The sequence below is a fragment of the Oncorhynchus keta genome, chromosome 1 (assembly GCF_023373465.1).
Source record: "Oncorhynchus keta strain PuntledgeMale-10-30-2019 chromosome 1, Oket_V2, whole genome shotgun sequence".
Taxonomy (NCBI): Eukaryota; Metazoa; Chordata; class Actinopteri; order Salmoniformes; family Salmonidae; genus Oncorhynchus; species Oncorhynchus keta.
This window is the reverse complement of record NC_068421.1, coordinates 67,122,107-67,146,728: the sequence shown is the minus strand read 5'-3', so window position 1 is coordinate 67,146,728 and position 24,622 is coordinate 67,122,107. Positions and strand designations below refer to the sequence as shown.

General features: G+C 42.9%; 1 protein-coding gene and 1 long non-coding RNA gene across 3 annotated transcripts in view; one reads left to right on the top strand and one right to left on the bottom strand.

Annotated features, from left to right (window-relative positions):
- The window catches only part of LOC118391455 (uncharacterized), a 28,451-nt gene extending 6,351 nt beyond the window's left edge, over positions 1-22,100 (top strand). The window contains exons 2-3 of the long non-coding RNA XR_004827144.2: positions 21,543-21,728; positions 21,928-22,100. This is a non-coding gene — a long non-coding RNA (uncharacterized LOC118391455). The remainder of the gene's footprint in view (positions 1-21,542; positions 21,729-21,927) is intronic.
- Positions 13,893-24,622, bottom strand: part of LOC118391440 (neuroligin-1-like) — a 275,657-nt gene continuing 264,927 nt past the window's right edge. For both annotated transcript variants that reach the window (XM_035782844.2, XM_035782853.2), the window contains 2 exons: positions 23,582-24,371; positions 13,893-17,736 (listed from right to left, as the gene is read on the bottom strand). In XM_035782844.2, coding sequence (XP_035638737.1) covers positions 16,920-17,736; positions 23,582-24,371 — 1,607 coding nt within the window. In that variant the 3' untranslated portion in view covers positions 13,893-16,919. The remainder of the gene's footprint in view (positions 17,737-23,581; positions 24,372-24,622) is intronic.

Below are 24,622 nucleotides of genomic sequence, written 5' to 3'. Positions count from 1 at the left end.
GTAAGTCAGACAGAAAGACAGGCAGACAGGCACAGGTAGGCAGACAGACAGAGAATATGGTGTTAGATTTGAGCTGATCTGTTAAAAAGACACAAGGTACATTCATGAATGTTGACACCTGACAACAACCAATAAAACAGTCACATTTCTATATACAATTCCTTGCAAAAATATTCATCCCCCTTGGCATTTCTCCTGTTTTGTTGCATTACAAACTGTTTAATTTTAATTTTTAATTTAACTAGGCAAGTCAGTTAAGAACAAATTCTTATTTTCAATGACAGCCTAGGAACAGTGCGTTAACTGCCTGTTCAGGGGCAGAACGACAGATTTGTACCTTGTCAGCTCAGGGATTTGAACTTGCAACCTTTCAGTTACTAGTCCAATGCTCTAACCACTAGGCTACCTGCCTAGTGGTTTTTACAACCTGTAATTTAAATGGATTTTTATTTGGATTTCATGTAATGGAAACTAGTCCAAATTGGTGAAGTGAAATGAAAAAAATAACTTGTTTCAAAAAATTAAAAACGGAAAATTGGTGCGTGCATATCTCTTCACCCCCTTTGCTACGAAGCCCCTAAATAAAATCTGGTGCAACCAATTACCTTAAGTCACATTATTAGTTAAATAAAGTCCACCTGTGTGCAATCTGTGTCACATGATCTGTCACATGACCTCAGTATATATACACCTGTTCTGAAAGGCCACAGAGTCTGCAACACCTCTAAGCAAGGGCACCACCAAGCAAGCGGCACCATGAAGACCAAGGAGCTCTCCAAACAGGTCAGGGACAAAGTTGTGGAGAAGTACAGATCAGGGTTGGGTTATTAAAAGATATCAGAAACTTTGAACATCCCACAGAGCACCATTAAATCCATTATTAAAAAATTGAAAGAATATGGCACCACAACAAACCTGCCAAGAGGGCCACCCACCAAAACTCATGGACCAGGCAAGGAGGGCGTTAATCAGAGAGGCAACAAAGAGACCAAAGATAACCTTGAAGGAGCTGCAAAGCTCCACAGCGGAGATTGGAGTATCTGTCCATAGGACCACGTTAAGCCGTACACTCCACAGAGCTGGGCTTTTACGGAAGAGTGTCCGGAAAAAAGCCATTGCTTATAGAAAAAAATAAGCAAACTCGTTTGGTGTTAGCCAAAAGGCATGTGGGAAACTCTCCAAACATATGTAAGAAGGCACTCTGGTCAGATGAAACAAATATGTATATTTCTGGCCATCAAGGAAAACGCTATGTCTGGCGCAAACCCAACACCTCTCATGACCCCGAGAACACCATCCCCTGGTGGTGGCAGCATCATGCTGTGGGGATGTTTTTCATCAGCAGGGACTGAGAAACTGGTCAGAATTGAAGGAATGATGGATGGCTGTTTCAGTCTTCCAGAGATTTGAGACTGGGATGGAGGTTCACCTTCCAGCAGGACAGTGACCCTAAGCATACTGCTAAAGCAACACTAAGGGGAAACATTTAAAAGTCTCAGAATGGCCTAGTCAAAGCCCAGATCTCAATCCAATTGAGAATCTGTGGTATAACAAAAGATTGCTGTACACCAGAGGAACCTATCCAACTTAAAGGAGCTGGAGCAGTTTTGCCTTGAAGAATGAGCAAAAATCCCAGTGGCTAGAGGTGCCAAGCTTATAGACACATACCCCAAGAGACTTGCAGCTGTAATTGCTGCAAAAGGTGGCTCTACAAGTGATTGACTTTGGGGGGTTGAATAGTCATGCTAGCTCAAGTTTCAGTTTTTTTTGTCTTATTTCTTGTTTGTTTCACAATAAAATAAATATTTTGCATCTTCAAAGTGGTAGGCATGTTGTGTAAATCCCCCCCCCCCCAAAAAAAAAAATATATATATATTTTAATTCCAGGTTGTAAGGCAACAAAATAGGAAAAATGACACGGGGGTTAATACTTTCGCAAGCCACTGTATATCAGAAGGAAAATTAAAAAGCTCTGATTGGACATTGCTAGCCAGGGAAAGCATGGTAGAGGGCCATTGCACTTGTAATGTTACCCCACATTACCCTACTGTAGATTAAAAGAGGTGCAGATTGTTATCGACATAAGCTTTTAATCAGAGAGGACGTGAACAGTTCAAACAAACATTTGTCCTTCAACCGGAAATTGCATCACATGTTGTGTCTGAATGCTGGGTCAGGTGACTTTTATTTTAAGGGTCCATAATAAACCATTTATAAATTGTCTGTGTTAATCATTACTCCCACATTTTTAAACCATTTACCAATAATTAGTCAAGTATTTTGCAGTCTCTAATCCAAAGTGAGTGCTATTTATACTTCTGAAATTTTTTCAATGACTTGTGTAATTTATCACAAAAACATTGGTAAACATTCCTGCAGTACATGGTCAAATAATAAGCACACAACACAGATGTGTTTAAGGAAATATACAGGTGTGAATAACCTACTAACATTTGCAAATGTGGGAGTAATGACAAATAAATGGCAAGCAAACTGTTTGTAAATACCTTATAAATGGGTTATTATGGACCTTTAAAAATAACAGCCAGGTCACCTGTGATTACAAGTCAGTATTCGACATCCATCCATGTCTGAGGAACTCTGGAGATGACGTTGAAACCGGCCACTAAGGGCAACAGTGTTATGTTCAAGTAGGTTTCGGTGTTGGGTGTTGGGAATAGTGGATGGGCGAAAGTATCTGCCTCTGACTACAAAGGTTGCAAGTTTGAATCCAGTGATAGGAAGTTGTTTTTGATATTTTGATATTTGATATTTTTTATGTTTTAAGCCTATCCCAAAACTTAACCCTTACCTTAAACATTTGGAGGTAATGCCTAACCTTAAGAATTTGAAGATAATGCATGAACTTAACCCTAACCTTTAAAAAATCGGAGTTAATGCATGAACTTCACCTTAAACACTTAGAAATTTGACGTTTGGAACCACTTCGAAATCTGACATTTGTGAAATATTGATGAACATTACGGTTGAAGTCAGAGGTTTACATACACTTAGGTTGGAGACATTAAAACTCATTTTTCAACCACTCCACAAATGTCTTGTTAACAAACTACAGTTTTTGCAAGTTGGTTAGGACATCTACTTTGTGCATGACACAAGTAATTTTTTCCAACAACTGTTTCCAGACAGATTATTTCACTTATAATTCACTGTATCACAATTCCAATTGGTCAGAAGTTTGTATACACGCAGTTGACTGTGCCTTTAAACAGTTTGGAAAATTCCCGAAAATGATTTCATGACATTTGAAGCTTCTGATATGCAAATTGACCTAATTTGAGTCAATTGGAGGTGTACCTGTGGGTGTATTTCAAGGCCTACCTTTAAACTCAGTGCCTCTTTGCTTGACATCATGGGAAAATCAAAAGAAATCAGAAAAATTGTAGACCTCCACAAGTCTGGTTCATCCTTGGGAGCAATTTCCAAATGCCTGAAGGTACCACGTTCATCTGTACAAACAGTAGTGGGACAACGCAGCCGTCATACCGCTCATGAAGAAGATGCGTTCTAGTTCCTATTGATGAACGTACTTCGGTGCAAAAAGCGCAAATCAATCCCAGAACAACATCAAAGGACCCTGTGAAGATGCTGGAGGAAGCAGGTACAAAAGTATCTATATCCACAGTAAAACTAGTCCTATATCGACATAACCTGAAAGGCCACTCAGCAAGGAAGAAGCCACTACTCCAAACCATAAAAAAGCCAGACTACGGTTTGCAACTGCACATGGGGACAAAGATCATACTTTTTGGAGAAATGTCCTCTGGTCTGAAGAAAAAAAAAATAGAACTGTTTGGCCATAATGACCATCGTTATGTTTGGAGGAAAAGGGGGAGGCTTGCAAGCCAAAGCACACCATCCCAACCGTGAAGCACGGGGGTGGCAGCCTCATGTTGTGGGGGTGCTTTGCTGCAGGAGGGACTGGTGCACTTCACAAAATAGATAGCATCGTGAGGAAGAAAAATGATGTGGATATATTGAAGCAACAACTCAAGACATCAGTCAGTTGGTCACAAATGGGTCTTCCAAATGGACAATGACCCCAAGCATACTTCCAAAGTTGTGAAAAATGGTTTAAGGACAACAAAGTCAAGGTATTGGAGTGGCCATCACAAAACCCTGACCTCAATCCCATAGAAAATTTGTGGGCAGAACTGAAAATATTTGTGCGAGCAAGGAGGCCTACAAACCTGACTGTTACACCAGCTCTGTCAGGAGGAATGGGCCAAAATTCACCCAATTTATTGTGGGAAGCTTGTGGATGACCTAAGTTAAATGATTTAAAGGCAATGCTACAAATACGAATTGAGTGTATGTTAACTTCTGACCCACTGGGAATGTGATGAAAGAAATAAGAAATAAAAGCTTAAATGAATCATTCTACTATTATTCTGACATTTCACATTCTTAAAATAAAGTGGTGATACAAACTGATCTAAAACAAGGAATGTTTACTAGGATTAAATGTCAGGAATTGTGTAAAACCTGGTTTAAATCTATTTGGCTAAGGTGTATGTAAACTGTAATTCTTACATGAGACTGTGAGAATTGGTAGTAAAATAAAGTGTTATTGACTTAGGTATAACCTAATCTCTGCTGTTATTTTCCCTCTACAGCTGTTTTAGGCCTACTTATTGTTATAACATCTTACTTACATTTGATCCTGTCTTACCCAACTTGCACTGTCTGCAATTTCCCCTGATAGTCCTCCAGTCTAGCGTGTGCAGCGTGCACGTCTACCATGTGCTCACGGCAGAGCAAAAGGTCCTGAAATTGGATTGAAATGCCTACATTAATCTCCCACGATTAAAAAATGTTGTAGGGTTGCTGGTTCTTTAGCCCGTACTGTACATTGATGATTTTCAGAATGATAATATTGTAGGGATTTCAAGATAGAGACACTGACCTTTAAGAGACAGATGACAAATCATGTTATGGTTATTTTCTTTGAAGTTTTGGAACTTTAGGGGGGACAACTCCTCATGGTCTGATCCTGTGGAAAGTGCTGTGGAATAAAACACAACAAGAGGTTTTGGTACCTCTCAGATAAGTGGTGAGGTCTTTATGAATAAATTAATCTAAATGTATATTTTTAATGAAAATATGTCAATCATTATTTGAATATGTTGGTAAGTCATTGTATAAAAGTGATATTTCCCTCGAAGCCAGTGCCAATATATCCTCCAAACACCGGCTTCCTGGGCATTATCACTTAATTGTACAAAAGCTGATGAATCGAACACTCTAAAAGTGTGAAAACATTTGATCCATTTTATTTCCTGATAGTTGCTCGTTGAAAATGAAATCTACACAGGACCTTCTAGTCAGCAGGTTTGCATGAATGGGACTTTCAGCTTTCCATGGTGACTTCGCCATGCAGTATCCTAATTGGTTAATATACCAATAACTAAGAGAGTTTCAAACCTCTCTGCCAATAACAGCTAGTTTTTAGTTTCCAACTCCCCACTCAAACCACTCCGACAGTCCTAGCAACATTTTTTGCTTGAGCAATTTTTTCCCATTTTAATAATTGATGTACATTTTCTCCCAGAGAGAGAAAGAGTCAGTGACATTGGATCTTTTATAAGACCAGAGGAGGTCAAAGCAACTTCCCGCTGGGTTGGAATTAAGGTAGGCTGTGTTGTTGGTCTGATTTATGCACCCGTGATGGACTCAAGATCAAGGTCTAATTTTGGGCTTGATGAAGGTGGATGGAAAATATTGATTGTGCTAAATTCTGATTACGTTTGCAATGTGACATATACACTTTTCTACATGCAGGGCATTATTGCTTTATGATGCAGACGTTTATAATTGGATTACATTTGATTACTTGACACACAGGGTAGTTAACTCAAAAACACAATTGTCATGAATAACAGTCTTACCAATATACGTAGACTGATTCAACACAATGTATATATTGCACAATACTTTAGTCCACACAGCAGAGAAAATACATTACTCTGGCAAAATATGATGTCACAGGGTTACATTCCTCTCAGAGAATCTCAATTGGCATGCCTATTGATTGGCATGCCTATTGATTGGCATGCCTATTGATTGGAATGCCTATTGATTGGCATGCCTATTGATTGGCATGCCTATTGATTGGCATGCCTATTTTTTATAAAGGGCATAAATTCTCATAAAAACATTTAAATTGACATTGTAATTGTCAAAATGAAAGCATGATGCAATGAACATAAATGGTGCTGAGGGAAGGGGCTATTACACTACGACATCATCAGCTTTAGCCCTGCCACAGATTTTTACCAAAGAGGCTGTTGACACATGATAGAAATATCAGAAGAAACAAAATCCCACATTTCAAATTTCCTGTCTGCAGCTCATGAGTAATTTTTCAGAGGCGTAAAAAAAACATTCACTCAGACACGTCACCTCAATAAATTTTCAGCCAAAGAACAAAATGAATCCTCTTTTATCATCCACTACATCCATGTCACCCCACTCTGTCTTCAGGTGTTATCAAATGGAGGGGAGATCCGGAAACTTTCATCCACAACTACAGTATTGGCCAAGGTTTTTGTAAAGGATGAAATCATTTTGTGGACTGAGGAAGTTGTAAGACAGGGTATCCTTGTTACATTTTCAAATGAAGGACTCTCACTAGACTCTCAGTTGACACAATGGTATGACTGGATACACTCCACCCTTAGATTGCAGGCTCTTCCTTTGGCTTTCTGTCAATATACTATGTTCATTGTATAAGAAAACAAACCAGAATCACCCTTGCTGACCTAATAGGCTGTCAGCAATGTTACATTTTATGTTGAGCATGTACTGTACTTTTCTATCACAGCATTTCATAAATAAACTCGAGAAACAGAGGTAGAGAAGGGCTTTACAAGGAGGGGAAGCAGGGGATGAGAAAGACTACACAGATTGTAACAAAATGTCTGAGATGCCTGAGAAGTAGGCCGTCCATCTTCTGGTGCAGCCTGGAACACGTATACTGAGCTGTACAGCGAAGGGAACATTGTGTCTGAGGGTATCTGAGGATACTGCCTGACTTTAAATAATTCCCCCATGCTCAGTCCTCTTGTCTCTGTATGACATTCTCCCATGAAATGTTGAGCTGTTCTCATTACACCAGAGAAAGTCAGACAGAAAACAGACAGGCAGGCAGGCAGACAGACAGACCATATGGTGTTAGATTTGAGCTGTTCAGTTAAAAAGACACTGAAGTACATTCATGAATGTTGACACCTGACAATAAACAATTAAACACTCACATTTCTAGCTATTTCAGAAGGACATTTAAGAAGCTCTGATTGGACATTGTTAACCAGGGAAAGCATGGTAAAGGGCCATTGCACCTGCTCCAGCAATGTTAATGCAGTATAATTAACAAACTTCTCCCTGCACACACACGTGTCTCAGGCATCTATTTAATCTGTATTGCTGACGCGTTGCAGATTACGTGATAGAAATGTAAATGTAATTTCCGATTGGGCTGACATATGCAGTGTTTACCGTGATTGCGCTCTCCGCTAAACACGGGAACAATGCTTTTAAATTTCAATCACGATGTAACCCGGAATATTTGCGATACGTATTGAATAGAGACATTATTCTAAAAACGGAAAACATGTACTGGAGTACAGATATTGTGTCCAAAATGATTTAACTTTGTTTAACAACATGGAAATATGTATACTTTGAGATACTGCATAAATAGAGCAATGCACGTTGAACTGAATTGAGATCAAAGTCAAAGAAAGCTAATGTTCACAACTAAGTGTGGTATATGATTCCAGCAGGTGCCATATCAGGGTTGTAGTTGAATCACCAATATTGAAGTCCAGGTTTTCAAGACTCATGGAGATGTTCAAGTTCAATTTCAAAATATGAGCAAATGTTTGTATAACATCAATACCTGGGTGTCCTCATATACTCACCTTTGATCAAGCATATGCATGTTCAGTTGTAGGGTAACATGGGGTAAATAGCCCCCTCGGGGTAACTGCCACCCCCGACATAATTCTCACAGAAACCACTGCAACGACTCTTGCTCAACTAAACTTTGTATCTGTCTCATCCAAAAAATGTAGGTCACTCTACCAAAACGATTCTGAGATAAGTTAATCTAATATTTTTAAATGTATAAAAATGTATAGAACCCCCCCGACCCCAATGGTACCTGATTTAGCATCTTCCAAATCATGTCCAAATCATCTACAACTTCATTGAGTTACAGTCTTTTGTTTTATACTTTAGGATGATTTGGACATGATTTGGCAAAAAAATTATTTAGCTGAACCTTGCATCAATATTACAAATGCCATTTTGTTTCAATATTTCATTTATTTAATTAGAACAAGATACAGAGACTTCACTTTAATAAGAGTTAATTACTAAACATTTTCAAAATAAAATGTATAAAACACAATCTTCAGGGCCAACGTACCCCACTTTTTTTGTCATTAAGTAACCACTTATTTCCCTTCATAGTTTGTTTGCCTAAGCATGACCATCATCCACATACCACATTTTTACCAAACTTTTTTCAGCAATTGGACATTGTCTTAGTTACCCCATATTAACCTACTGTAGATTAAAAGAGGTGCAGGTATCTGCCTTGAAAAGAACAAGTTCTTGACTTTAGAGAGGCAGCCCAATTCTGGTATTTTTTCACTTCACCAGATCAGCTTTGAAAAAGATCTGATATGAAAAAATCTTATATGATTGCTTACCTAACCTTACAAGAAATCCCACTATGCCCTGCAACGAACCATCAAACAGGCAAAGCGTCAATACAGGGCTAAGATTGAATCATACTACACCGGCTCCGACACTTGTCGGATGTGGCAGGGCTTGTAAACTATTACAGACAACAAAGGGAAGCACAGCCACGAGCTGTCCAGTGACACGAGCCTACCAGACGAGCTAAATCACTTCTATGCTTGCTTCGAAGGCAAGCAACACTGAGGCATGCATGAGAGCATCAGCTGTTCCGGATGACTGTGTGATCACGCTCTCTGTGGCCGACGTGAGTAAGACCTTTAAACAGGTCAACATACATAAGGCTGCGGGGCCAGACAGATTACCAGGACATGTGCTCCGGGCATGTGCTGACCAACTGGCAGGTGTCTTCACTGACATTTTCAACATGTCCCTGATTGAGTCTGTAATACCAACATGCTTCAAGCAGACCACCATAGTCCCTGTGCCCAAGAACACAAAGGCAACCTGCCTAAATGACTACAGACCCGTAGCACTCACGTCCGTAGCCATGAAGTGCTTTGAAAGGCTGGTAATGGTTCACATCAACACCATTATCACAGAAACCCTAGACCCATTCCAATTTGCATACCGCCCAAACAGATTCACAGATGATGCAATCTCTATTGCACTCCACACTGCCCTTTCCCACCCGGACAAAAGGAACACCTATGTGAGAATGCTATTCATTGAATACAGCTCAGCTTTCAACACCATAGTACCCTCAAAGCTCATCACTAAGCTATGGAACCTGGGACTAAACACCTTTCTCTGCAACTGGATACTGAACTTCCTGACGGGCCAACCCCAGGTGGTGAGGGTAGGTAGCAACACATCTGCCACGCTGATCCTCAACACTGGAGCTCCCCAGGGGTGCGTGCTCAGTCCCCTCCTGTACTCCCTGTTCACCCACGACTGCATGGCCAGGCACGACTCCAACACCATCATTAAGTTTTCAGACGACACAACAGTGGTAGGTCTGATCACCGACAACGACGAGACAGCCTATAGGGAGGAGGTCAGAGACCTGGCCGGGTGCCAGAATAACAACCTATCCCTCAACGTAACCAAGACTAAGATGATTGTGGACTACAGGAAAAGGAGCCCCGAGCACGTCCCCATTCTCATCGACGGGGCTGTAGTGGAGCAGGTTGAGAGTTTCAAATTCCTTGGTGTCCACATCAACAACAAATTAGAATGGTCCAAACACACCAAGACAGTCGTGAAGAGGGCGTGACAAAGCCTATTCCCCTCGGGAAACTAAAAACATTTGGCATGGGTCCTGAGATCCTCAAAAGGTTCTACAGCTGCAACATCGAGAGCATCCTGACCAGTTGCATCACTGCCTGGTACGGCAATTGCTCGGCCTCCGACCGCAAGGCACTACAGGGGGTAGTGTGTACGGCCCAGTACATCACTGGGGCAAAGATACCTGCCATCCAGGACCTCTATACCAGGCGGTGTCAGAGGAAGGCCCTAAAAATTGTCAAAGACCCCAGCCTCCCCAGTCATAGACTGTTCTCTCTACTACCGCATGGCAAGCGGTACCGGTGTGCCAAGTCTAGGACAAAAAGGTTTCTACCCCCAAGCCATAAGACTCGTGAACGGGTAACCAAATGGTTACCCAGACTATTTGCAACCCTTCTTCTATGCTGCTGCTACTCTCTGTTTATCTTATATGCATAGTCACTTTAACTATACATTCATGTACATACTACCTCAATTGGCCTGACAAACCAGTGCTCCCACACATTGGCTAACCGGGCTATCTGCATTGTGTCCCTCCACCCGCCAACCACTCTTTTTATGCTACTGCTACACTCTGTTCATCATATATGCATAGTCACTTTAACCATATATACATGTACATACTACCTCAATAAGCCCGACTAACTGGTGTCTGTATATAGCCTTGCTACTCTTATTTTTAAATGTCTTTTTACTGTTGTTTTATTTCTTTACTTTACTTTACACACACACACACACACACACACACACACACACACACACACATTTTTTGCACTATTGGTTAGAGCCTGTAAGTAAGCATTTCACTGAATACACCTGTTGAATTCGGCGCACATGACAAATAAACTTTGATTTGAGCTTGTAGGTCTTTGCATGTAGCACATTGTATGCAATACCATACACCAGATAATGCATACTACGGCTTTGTAATTTTTAGGCCCGGGCCGGGTGATATAGGGTATACCGGTATGGATCCACATACTGGTATGGAGTTTTACAATACAGTCTATAACAATATTTTGATATAGTGCTTAATAAATGAAAAGTTCTACAAATTAGACTATAACACTGTCAGTTTTGTCCTAGTTTGAGTTTAAAACAATCAGAATGGAGAAAGCCCATTAAAACCACTTAGAATGAATTTGTTGGCATCCTACAATCAAGCATTACTCATAAAACATATTCCGAAAAATAAAATACTGTCAAAAATGAAAAAGATATTGTGTAATATTTTGGCCTTATCGCACAGCCCTAGTAATATTTGACCTCAACTATTTCAGTGTAAGATTCCGTAAGTAAAAAATAGGAAGACTCTTCATTTATACAGCGGTTATAGAACACAGGAGGACAATAGTCTGAACAAGTTAAAAAATAAGATACTACTTATTTATGATTTAAAAGCCATGGATATTCACACGCAAACTTAAGTCACTGAAGACAAACAGATGCCTTACATTATAAATAAAATGGGTTTGGAGGCAGGAGGCTGTTAACTTTATTTTTAAGTTTCCAAAGAGAACCAACTAACAATAATGCAAAGTACATTGTCTATTGACAGAGTCAGTTGCACAGGGTCACATAGAAGTGTATGTTTAATGGTAGTGACTCCCTTGTACTCGAAAAAGGGGGGCATCATGATTGAAGTGTAGCTGATTTGCTGTTGAACCTCCATTTGTAACCAACAATTCAAACTTAAATGTGACACAAACTATTTCCCCACAGTCATTCAAATCTGGAACATACATAAGGATTGGTATAGGTCAACTCTTCGGTATGGTTTTCCCAACTCTCAGAGCATATTGCATTGCACTTTTTTACAGGATATTCAATCTATTTCACAAAATATGCTGCTGTGCTATAGGTAGTACAATGTTCTGCAATGGTTTTATTTACAAAACATTGCTTAAGTACATAGGAATTATCTAATGTTATAAAAGGCTTGCAAGAAATGGCCCAGGGATGAGAAAGCAAATAGATCAAACAGTGCTGGTAAATGAAAGAATGGTTATCAGAGGCAATAGTGTTTGATGTTGTGAAATACTCCATAATGGGAAATGACAAACACTTATCAAACAGGATTTGAGCAGCTCTTTGACAGGAGCATCTGTGCCCTTGGTCAAAACCATGTGCGATAAACAACTCTCTGTTTGTTCCCCCCTCAGTCTCAAGGCAGATTCTCTTGCCTGCTAGCAAATGTCGAAGTCAGGCGGTGATATAATTAGTTATTAATCGCTGCCAACAAGTAGAAATGTCACCATTTCCAAAGTGGACGAAAGTCTCTAATTATTTCCTATTACCATGAAAGGAAAATGCCAAATATGTTTGTGATTTGTACAGATAAGAGGAAAATATACCATTGACACCTCCATGAAACACAGCCCCAACAGACCACAGAAAGCACAGCAGTGAAAATCAATTTAATTACTCATCTTTCATATCTGTCACTTTAAAACAACAACTGAAACAGTCAAAACCTGCAAAAAAATAAACCATTAGACATTGTTGATTGCTTTAAAAGGCCAATTAGTACATAAAGAGCTAAAATTAGTGAAAGCATGCAAATACTACTATAGAATATGACAGACTGTCCTCTATTCTGTTGAGCATGGGAATCAGAAAAGAAAATGTACACAGAAATGTTTTCCTATGATCAGGAAGTGTGAGAGTGACATTATTTCAGGTCTCAAACAGGGAAAATGATATAACTGTCCAGATTGTTTTAGAATGACAAATGGCTTTATTACATCTTTACAGATCACCACTATAGGTTGTATATGGATGACATTGAAGGTCTTGTGTTTGGATTTGGCACCTTGTAAGATACCTTATAAAATGCAGCAGCTAAAATGATGGGATGCCATTATCACTTGTATTAGTAAGCTATAATAAAGCATTATTTACAGAAAAATTCACATAAATGCCACCCACTTGTCATTTACAAATGCAACAAACATGGGTGTGGTTGGTAGCTGCTTTGTCTAAATTTGTTTAACATTGGTATTCTGTAGTATATGATTTTCAGGTTCTTAATAAATACCAGACAGAGGTATTTTTTACTTCATTCAAAGCAAAGGAGTTGACAATGTCAGATAAAAACAATAAGGTATATCCTTTTTCTAAAGTATTTATAAAATAAAATACTTTGACACTGAAGCCTAACTAGCTGCATTTTATTTTTCCTCACACGCTGACTGAGAAAATGGAAGGGAGGACACCTCTACCAGCAGTGACATTTGCTCCTCTTTCAGTGTTCAACAATCACATTTGAAGTTCATAAAATGTACAACAAGTTAGGAGGAGTGATAGGTGTACAGGATCGATGGAAATACAGTATGCCGGAAAAGAATGGCACTGTCTAAAGCCGTTGTACTTTTTCCTAGCAGGTAGCAACTGAGAAACCTTCCCCTGATACTTTTTATATTACATTATGGTTTGAGGGGATATTGTATCTGGGACTTCTGTTATTTGTAAAAGATGATACACGGTGTATACAAAACAAATTGTGACTCGCATTAGCTGAATGTCTGTGGTATAACCAATGTGAAAACAGTAAGTGTAGGTTTGGTGTGTACATTACCCTTCAGAAGAGTAATTTGTTTTTCCATATTGTTGGTTGTATTCATTTGGTTACTTAAGCCATGTAAAAGTCCACTGTCTGAGATGTTGTTTTCAGTCTAGGTCTAGGACACATGAAGTCCTATACAGCAAAGGAACCCAACAGTGTGTGACAGACCAACAGACAAGTGAGTGACTACAGGCTTGTTTGAAGTTCAGTTCAGTCAAGCATTCTTTAACTGTGAGTGTCTACTCTGCAATATAATCAAATCAGCCTATTGAACAAACATAACGGGGGAAAAAAAGAGTTGCAGCAATGCTAATTCAGCTTATTAAAATCATTTATTGTGCTCCAGAAGAGTAATTACTATTTAACCAGAAAGAAAGACAAGTGACATAATCTACAATACAACTGCCATACCCACTCACATAGTGCCCTTTTCACAGACATTTTGAAAGAGCGATCATCCTTTGATAGATCTTCATAGATCTCAAAGATGTTGAGAAGCGTTTTATATAAAATGACACTCGTTGCATTACATTCATTCACAATGCTTGACCCTCCTCTGTCCAGGACTGGGTAACACAGGTTAGGCATGAGCCACATGGTCACATTATAGCTTCAGGTACCCCCCCCCCTCCCCTTCTTTCTCTTACCTTCTAGAAGTCCTGCATGAAAATTTGGAAAAGCTCTCCTTCACCACTGGCTCATACAATTTTAACACCACTCTGAGGGAGCATGATGGAGAGAGAGTACAGTGAGCAGCAACTATCCATATTCATACCTCATTGAAAATGGGGGGTGTACAGAGTGAGCTGTTATGGGAGGGAAGGAGGATGGGAGAGAAGAGTAGTACAGGTTGGCTCATTTCTAACTCTGTTTACAATCCAGGGAGGGGGAGGGGGGGCTGGCTTATGCGTGCTAAAGTAAGTGTTTCTTTAGCATTCTCCTCACCTGCTACCTCTCCAATGTTACTTGATCATTTATCCATAGTGCAATTACATGTTTAATTCGCAATGACATGTTTAACTGTCATTTCTCCAGCCTTGTTAAGAGGTCACAACACTGTAATACAGACTGGTGAAACGGCTTGGGTGTTAGTTTTGGGACACGTGAAGGTTTTGTTATAATTTATGTTCACCTCCCCGCAAAAAAGCTACACCTTGTCTACAGCTCATTGTTTGGAAGTGTATGTTTTTACTTTGAATGACTGTAGAGCGCCAGTAAGTAAAGGAGGTGGAGCGAATGTCCAGGCTTTTATTACACAGGAAAATGGGAGTGATATAATGTTTCTTTCTATTTTATGTCTTACTTATGAGTCTTCTCTTACTAATGTATTTGTCGTCTCCACTCTCTGCTTGAGTACAGTAGGCCTTTTGTCTGTTTAGAGAGAACTATTTTCCCCTCAGCGGCTTCCTCCTTTAAGCTATTCACTCTGGTTTGTATTTGTATGACACATTATTACTCCACTTGCCTGCGCTAGCTGGTAGAGGGAAGTTGCACTCTAGCACTGCGAGGGCAGGAACACTCACTGGGGCTAGCTGGACAGTGATGGTAACATGCCGACAGGCATGTACAATGTGACACCAAGGCATGTGTAAACCATGCTAAAGAAAAAGGAGAACTAAAAGTCCAGAAACTCTGATATGATACAGTACAGCATCTTCAGTAGAAAATTAAAAAACAGAGGCAAATGGCATTTCACTCTGAGAGACGAGGGTGATAGCAAACCGGTTCTACTGCAGTGAGCAAGAATCTGACTGATCACTGTTCCCTGCCTGGGAGAGGTGTACCATGGGAGTTCCTGAATCTCTCTCTCTTTCTCTTTCTCTCTCTGTGTTGAGTTGCAGGGACGACAGGATGAGAGGAACCCCTAATCAACCATGTCAGCGGAGGGCCTCCTCGCTTCAATTACACATTTATACGCATTAATCTTTAAACAGCGCTACGGAACATACTCTATGAAAGGATAATAGGAGGAAAGAAAATCTATGCAGCCAAGAGGTTCTACTATTTCCTAGTCTTCACCTTCCCTTCTTCATAGCCCTGGGCACGCTTTGTGCTCAGGAATCATTCATACGAAACCCCCCCAAAAAAATCAACAGTGCAGGTAATTACTTTTCTACATTAAAGTGGTCTTGAACTAGTCAAGAGTGGTGATAAGAAACCCAATATGTATAATAGCAAAGAACATTGATCCAAACTAAAAGAGTACAATGAAAGGTCCCTCCATTGGGATCCCAAACAGCGAGTGATTCACCACTATCAAAAAGTTGTACCAACACAAATTGTACAAAACTAGTCCTTATACCCATGTTCATTCAAGCTATTGTGTATGTACTGTAGTTACCATAAGCCAACCCTCCCCTGCTGTCCCCAATTATGACCCATGACCTTCACCCATGTGACCATTCCCAAAGTCCTATGGATTTGTAAGCTAATCAGTAGTGTTCCTTCAAACCAATCCAATGGGGATGAAAAGTATTCTTAATTATGACTTAATCAGCAGAACAGCCATCAAGCAGATAAATTGTCATGCGCGTCGTGCTAAAAATATCCAGTATCCTTTGTCCTCCAGCTCTCGGTATAGACAGCACTTGTGTGATGAAGCTGTATCTGCCAGAAAGCCAGTGGATCCCCCTTTTTTTGTTCTGCTGGCAGATTTGCGGTATTGACGCCCAAGAAGGACTTAAACAGCATTGGTGCTTTGTGTACATATCTAGATATGTAAATAGGTTCTATACAATAAAACTGTTCCCCAAAAATAAATTGATGAAAAGAATCCAAGACATTTAAAAAATGTCTACATTGTGCATATTCTTTAAGAGTTTTCCCCCTCTCTCTAGATAGTTTTTGTCATATCTTACACTGCCTCTACTTGTAGAGTAACACATGCCTAAATTGGTTAAGCGGCATCTCATCTTGGCTCCAGAAAGAGTAATCTACAGTTTGATGCCTCAGGAAAACAATATGTTTTCTTTCATTTACAAAGCGGCCCTGCTACTCCTCTGAGGCTCCACTGAGGTTTCTCTCTTTTCCATGATAACAGGATCAAGCAATCGTACATAAAATTCCGAAGGCGATATCTATAGCTGGAAAAGTTGACCTTGTTTTGTTGCAATATCAGAAATAAAAATTATCCTTCTCTTTATTCCTTTTTTCATTTGAAATATTTTTGTACTTTTAATCATATCTTCTTTTATATAAAATGAAAATTTTCTCCAGTCCCAGCAACATTCCTATATTCCTTTCATATATTCACAGGAGTAGAAGTTATTCCACATCCGTTTGATTCAGGCTGGGTGTGAGCTCTGGCGTGTGCTGTGTGTGTCAGCGTCCGTCCGTCCGGCTATACCCTGGTGGTGGAGTGTGAGTGTGGGTGAGGCAGGGTGTTGTTCTGTCCACTACTGGGGAAGGTGTTGAAGTTGTGCAAGGACTGGCGGCCCTGCATGGTGTTGGGGATCATGGTGATCGTGTTTGGGGTCATGAGGGGGATGTCGTCAGGAGAGCGTCGCATGGCTAGCGTGTAGTCTGGCGGGCAGGCAGTTCTCAGAACCACCTTGTGTGGGTGCATGGCGTCACACTCGTGGTCCAGATCCGTGTGCTTCATCTGCAGGGACATGATCTCCTCCTCCTGCGTGTGCGCCAGGTCGTTGGTCGTGTTGCGCTGGGGGCTGCAGCGCCGGTGAACGTCGTGCCGCCGCTTGTCCTTCTTGTAGTAGAGCGCCGCAAAGGCCAGGATGTTGAGGAAGAGCAGCGAGGCGCCCACGGCAATGGTGACGCTCAGCTCTGTGGAGTAGTCCCTCTGATCCACCAGGAAGGGCTGGTTCTGACTGTCCTGGGTCTCGGTGGGGAAGGGAGTGGGGTTAGGCCTCTTGGTGTTGACAGGGATCTTCTTTGGTGTCCTCGGGGTGACCTCTGGTGGGGGGACCTTGGTAGTGGTGGAGATGATCTGGGTGACCTCGTTCAGGCTGTGGAGGTGGGGCACCAGCTCCAGCCACAGGTTAACCTTGTTGGCTCGGTAGTGCTCCTTGACTCGGGGTTTCAGGCCGATGTGGAGGTACAGCTGGTCCTTCTGGTTGTAGCGCGTCCACGCCACCTCCTCGAAGCGGTTAGGCTTGGTGTGGATGAACTTGGTATCCTGGGGGACTGGCTGGTTGGGGTCACTGCAAGAGAAAGGGGGAACTTAGTATGAGTAAAGCATCACTACACAGCATGAGGAATGGAGGCTACTTCCAGCAGAACGAGCACCATTGCCTGGGAATGGCATATAGAGCCATCGTAAACTGGCTAAATGCAATGTGGAAGCATAAATTCCACATGTGCCCTGTGTTAAATGTTAATTTACTGTTATATACAGTACCAGACAAAAGTTTGGACACACCTACTTATTCAAGTGTTTTTCTTTATTTTTACTATTTTCTACATTGTAGAATTATAATGAAGACATCACTATGAAATAACACATATGGAATCATGTAGTAACCAAAAAAGTGTTAAACAAATCAAAATATATTTCATATTTGAGATTCTTAAAAGTAGCCACCCTTTGCCTTGATGACAGCTTTGCCAACTCTTGGCATTCTCTCAACCAGCTTAATCTGGAATGCTTTTCCAACCGTTTTGAATGAGGGCCCACATATGCTGAGCATTTCACACCCTGATCTGTTTCACCTATCTTTATGCTTGTCTCCACGCCTTCCAGGTGTCGCCCACCTTCTTCATTATCCCCAGTGTATTTTACCTCTGTTTGTCTGTTGCCAGTTAGTCTTGTCAAGCTTACCAGCATGTTTTTCCGTGCTCCTGTTTTCCTAGTTTTCCTGGTTCTGACCCGTTCTGCCTGCCCTGACACCGAGCCCTGACCACTCAGCCTGCCTTGACCTTGAGCCTGTCTGCCACCACTGTACCTTTCTGACTCTGACCTGCTTTATGAACTTCTGCCTGTCCCCGACCTGCCCATTGCCTGCCCCTTGTATAAAAAAAATATATCAGAGACTCGAACCATCTGCCTACCCTGTCTGCATCTCGCCCTGTGTCGTTATAGTAAGAACTGGCCATTACTGACCCAGCAGACTCGGACCGGCTCCACAACGCTGTCTCCTTGCAGGGAGACACCATTGAAAAACAGGAGGCCTTATTTCAGAGCCTTATGGAAAGTCTCCATGCGCTGTCGGGATGCCATGACCAGGGTTTCAAAACGTTACTAGAGCAAATCTGTGGACTATCTATCAGGCAGCATGCCACAATGGAGACCTCCCGGACGTGCAGTAATTCCCCTGCCAGTGATGATTTTGTACAGCCTACCCTGGCTTCCCGGGAACCGCTTACCATCTATGTTGGGGACCCTGGAACCTGCCAGGCATTTCTTTCCCAGTGCTCCCTTATCTTTGTGCTGCAGCCCTCACCGTTTGAGAATAGTGGATCTAATAACGCTCGTGTCTGGTAGGGTGCTCTCCTGGGCTACGGCGGTTTGGGAGCAACAGTCCGCCATTTGCCTTCGTTTGGAGGATTTCATGGAGGAGGTGAAGAAGGTATTCGATTCTCCGGGAGAGAGGCGGCCCGAAAGCTACTTTGATTACATCATAACCCTGTAGTGTGGAAGACTACGTAGTAGACTTTCGCATGTTGGCCGCCGAGAGCGGCTGAAACCCGGAGTTTCTGTTCGGTACCTTTCTTCATGGACTATCCGAGGAGATCAAAGATGGGCTCGCTGCTCGGAAGTTACCCCTGGACCTCGACTCCATCATAGCCTTAACCATAAGGTTTGATGGACGTCTACGGGAGCGCAGGAGGGAGAGGTATGTTTTCGGCCCCACTTGTCCGCAGCTGCCGGCTGGCCCCCCAATAACCCGGAAGTCCCTGATGCCTGTATGACTGAGAGGATCTGAAGTCACCCGAGTCTCCTTGGGAATCATCGGGAACAAGTGAATGGTTTTCTACAGTGCGTACGCAACAGGGCAGAGCTAGATTGTCGCCTCAGAAACAACTACAGAGGCTTAACTCCAACAGTTTCCTGTATTGTGGTGCTACAGGGCATTACAAATATACCTATCCAGTAAAAGACCAGACTCGTCAGCTAGATAAGAGTACCGTGGTGAGCTATACTAGGAGTTTTCTAACTCACATTACTCGTATTCTCTTCCATGTTATCCTGCGGTGGGGTGAGCGGTCTAAATCTCTCCGGGTGCTCATTGACTCTGGAGCTGATGAGAGTTTTATGGATGTTACTCTGGTATCAGAGCTGGGTGTCTCCTCACAACCCCTCTCCGTTCCCATGGATGCCAGAGCACTGGACGGACATAACATAGGCAGTATCACTCATAGTACGGTGCCCATTAACCTGCGTGTGTCGGGCAATCCCAGTGATCAGCTTCTTCTCATTGAATCTCCCAATGTTCCTGTTGTTTAAGGATTTTCATGGCTCCAGAGGCACAACCCCGTTATTAACCGGCCCACTGGTTCTATCCTGGGTTGGAGCCTGTTCTGCACTCACTTCACCCAAGATGCCGTATACATTGCATTTTTGGACCTCAAGCCTCATTTTACTACAGCCCCCCATCTTCATCCCTCCGATCAGTTCGTGGTTGAGGTCGACGCTTCTGACGTTGGAGTGGGGGCCGTCCTGTCCCAGCGTTATGCCCAGGACCATAAGCTACATCCCTGTGCTTTCCTGTCCCATCGTCTCAACCCTGCTGAGAGAAACTATGAAGTTGGAAATTAGGAACTTTTTTTTTTGTACCTTTATTTAACTAGTCAAGTCAGTTAAGAACAAATTCTTATTTTCAATGACAGCCTAGGAACAGTGGGTTAACTGTCTGTTCAGGGGCAGAATGACAGATTTGTACCATGTCAGCTCGGTGGTTTGAACTTGCAACCTTCTGGTTACTAGCCCAACGCTCTAACCACTAGGCCACCCTGCCGCAGGTGGCAGTCAAGATGGCTTTGGAGCAGTGGAGGCACTGGCTGGAAGGGGCTGAACATCCATTATTGGTGTGGACCGATCATAAGAATCTAGAATATATTCGCACCGCCAAGCGCCTTAATTCTAGGCAGGTCTGTTGGGCCCTGTTATTCACCAGGTTCAACGTCACCATTTCCTAAAGGCCAGGGTCCAAGAATGTGAAGCCGGACGCTCTCTCTCAACTGTATCGCTCCGCTGCCACACCGCCTGACTCTGAGACCATCCTCCCTACCTCATATCTGGCAGCTACAGTTGTCTGTGGAATCGAGAGCCTGGGTCGCAAGGCACCCCTGGGAGGGGCCCTGCTAACTGAATATTTGTCCCTGATTCGGCCCGAGCTCATGTTCTGGAATGGGCTCATTCCTCCAAGCTCACCTGCCATCCCAGCTCCCGTCGAACCCTGGCCTTCCTCCGATAACGCTTCTGGTGGCCCACTATTGTTCCTGACGTCTCAGCCTTCGTTGCCGCATGCACGACATGTGCTCAGAACGGCAAGCTCCGGGGCCAGCTCAAGACCTGGAGACTTAGGTGCCTCATCTCAACCAACACCTGGAGTCAGCAACTTGTGTGGCTGGAGTAAGCCCGGAACACTCTTCCCTGCACAGCCACTGGGTTTTCGCCCTTTGAATGCTCCATGGGATATCATCTCCGCTCTTCCCAGAGCAAAAGAAGAGGTCAACATACCCTCGGCCCAATTGTTCGTCTGCCGCTGTCGGCGTACCTGGAAGCGAGCTCAGTCTGCTCTTCTCAAGGCCACCTCCAGGTATCGTCGACAAACGGACTGCCACTAGACTCTGGCTCTCCGCTATCGTCTCGAGCAGAAGGTATGGCTGTCTACGCGGGACCTGCCCCTCTGGGTGGAGTCCAGTAAACTTTCCCCCTGCTTTATTGGTCCTTTAACCATCTCCTTAGTTCCACTGCTGTTAGTCTTCTGTTGCCCCGTATACATCCCACTTTTCACGTGTCCAGGATTAAGCCCTTGTCTCACTGTCCTTTGTCTCCTGTTTCCAGGCCCACCCCTCCTCCGTCTCATCGAGGGCCATCCGGCATACACAGTGAGACGCCTCATGAAGGTTCGACCTTGGGGAAGGGGTCCCAGTACCCATGGCCCAGAAGAGAGGTGCTGGGTCCCCGCTAAGGACATCCTGGACCCGGCCGACAATGCCAACTTTCACCGCCAGCACCCCGGTCAACCAGGTAGGAGCCCCCAAGGGTGGGGGGGGGGGTTGTACTGTCACACCCTGATCTGTTTCACCTGTCTTTGTTTGTGCTTGTCTCCACCCCCCTCCAGGTGTTGCCCATCTTTCTCATTATCCCCAGTGTATTTTTACCTGTATTCTCTGTATGTCTGTTGCCACTTCATCTTGTCAGGCTTACCTAGTCTCTGTTTATCTAGCCCTCCCGGTTCCGACCCGGGCTTCCTGCTCTGACACTGAGCCCGCTTGCCTGACCATTCAGCCTGCCTTGACCTTGAGCCTGCCCCCACTGTACTTTTCGGATGCTGACCTGGTTTATGAACTTCTGCCTGTCCCTGATCTGCTCAATGCCTGCCCCTTGTATTTCAATAAATATCAGTGACTCAAACCATCTGCCTCCTGTGTCTGCATCTGGGTCTCGCCCTGTGTCATTATAGAGAGCTTGTTGGCTGCTTTCCTTCACTCTGCGGTCCAACTCATCCCAAACCATCTCAATTGGGGTGACGTCAGGTGATTGTGGAGGCCAGGTCATCTGATGATGCAATCCATCACTCTCCTTCTTGGTCAAATAGCCATTACACAGCCTGGAGGTGTGTTGGGTCATTGTCTTGTTGAAAAACAAATGATAGTCCTACTAAGAGCAAACCAGATGTGATGGCGTATCGCTGCATAATGCTGTGGTAGTATTGCTGGTTAAGTGTGCATTGAATTGTAAATAAATCAGTGTCACCAGCAAAACACCCCCACACCATCAGATCTCCTCCTCCATGCTTCACATTGGGAACCACACATGGAGATCATCCATTCACCTACTCTGCATCTCACAAAGACACGGTGGGTGGAACCAAAATCAGACCAACGGACAAATTTCCACCGGTCTATTCATGCAGTCTCCTCTGAACAGTTGATGTTGAGATGTGTCTGTTACTTGAACTCTGTGAAGCATTTATTTGGGCTGCAATTTCTGAGGCTGTTAACTCTAATGAACTTATCCGCTGCAGCAGAGGTAACTCTGGGTCTTCCTCTCCTGTGGCGGTTCTTATGAGAACCAGTTTCATCATAGTGCTTCATGGTTTGTGTGACGGCACTTGAAGAAACTTTTAAAGGTCTTGAAATGTTCCGCATTGACTTACCTTCATGATTAACTCAAATGCACGAAGGAAAGAAATTCCACAAATTAACTTTTAACAAAGCACACATGCTAATTGAAATGCATTCCAGGTGACTACCTTGTGAAGCTGGTTGAGAGAATGCCAAGAGTGTGCAAAGTTGTCATCAAGGCAAAGGGTGGCTACTTTGAGAATCTCAAATATAAAATACATTTAGATTTGTTTAACACGTTTTTGGTTGCTACATGATTCCATATGTGTTATTTCATAGTTTTGATGTCTTCACTATTATTCTACAATGTAGAAAAGAGTAAAAATAAATAAAAACCCTTGAATGAGTAGGTGTGTCCAAACTTTTGACTGGTACAGTATGTAGAGCAATAGTATCCCGATGGTCCCGTTGGGCTCTTTGACTGCAGAGGGGAAAAGCCATTGTCCCCCATTATGTTCCAAAAAAACAATTATTTCCATGACTACAGTACATGCTTAAAGGAAATGCAAAATAGGATTCAAATGTTTTCCTTTCGGGAATTGCACTCTCATGGAAACTGTCATTGTCATTAATTAACAGCATTAACATAATATTGGATGAGACAATGACATTGATATTCTGTCCAAGCTTTAAAAACATAAAAAAGAACACAACCAAAATGGTACTAAATTCATGAACTATAGAAATGTGTAAGTATGACACGCATGCACGCATATACACAACATTTAAAATAGGTCTCAGTATTGCACGTACCCAGTTTTGGCAAAATTAGTCCAGTAGGTCATCACCACAGCACTGAGCATGATGTCATTCTTGGAGAAGTTACAGGGGAACAGCTCTGTGGGGCCAATCATGGGCAGGCCAAACACATAGGGGATCTCGTCACCGTGGGAAGCGTCTGCCCAGGGGGGCACCTGGTCTGTCTGGCAGTGGTGGTAGAAGGCATAGAAGTACGTTGGCGACCCAAAGCTGGAGTGGAGGTCTGCTGTGGCCACAGCCGGAGCCACCCATTGGTGATCCGTGAACAGGGCTAGTAGGGTCTTCCTTCTGGTCTCTGGGTTATGTCTATCAGCCCAGTCCGTGTACATGAATTTTATGGTCTCCCGCAGAATATCCTTTCCCTCCGGGTAACCGTACAGGTCGTCCACGAAGCTGGACACGGCGTAGTCAAAATCATTGGCCTGGACGCCGTTCTCGTTGTCTACGATGAGCTCCACAAACTTCAGGCCCTCGCCCTGGTTGACGCCCAGCATGATGTCATAGTTGAGGAACTCGCCCTGCTCCATGAGGATCTGAGGGTCGTCTGGGATGACGTCACCGTCAATAACAGGCCCGAAGGCGATGTGGTACCGTGCAGGCTGGATGTCCTGATCCACCAGCTCCTTGTAGTGCTTCTTTTGTAGACACTCCACCAGGTCCACCGTGTCTTTTAGGTTGCAGCCCACTTTCTTGGCCAACATGCGAGCATACTTAGCAGGCTGGAAGCTGACGGCCCAGCTGGACAACGCAGTTCCACTCTGTGCTATAGCTCTCTGGAAAAGTCCTGCAGAGAGACAAGATAGAAGCCCACCAGAGTGAGAAAACGCCTCACAGAATCACAATGCATTACACACATGACATGCATCTACCACTGAAACTATGTCATGACTTAACACATCTAAACGTAGTGTGATGTGTATTCACACTTACATCAAAATGTGCCCTTGAACAGTATATAATTTTCATAATTTCACTGATAAACAGCCTACTTTTACTATAACAGTTGAATACCTTTTTATATGGATTACTTTGACA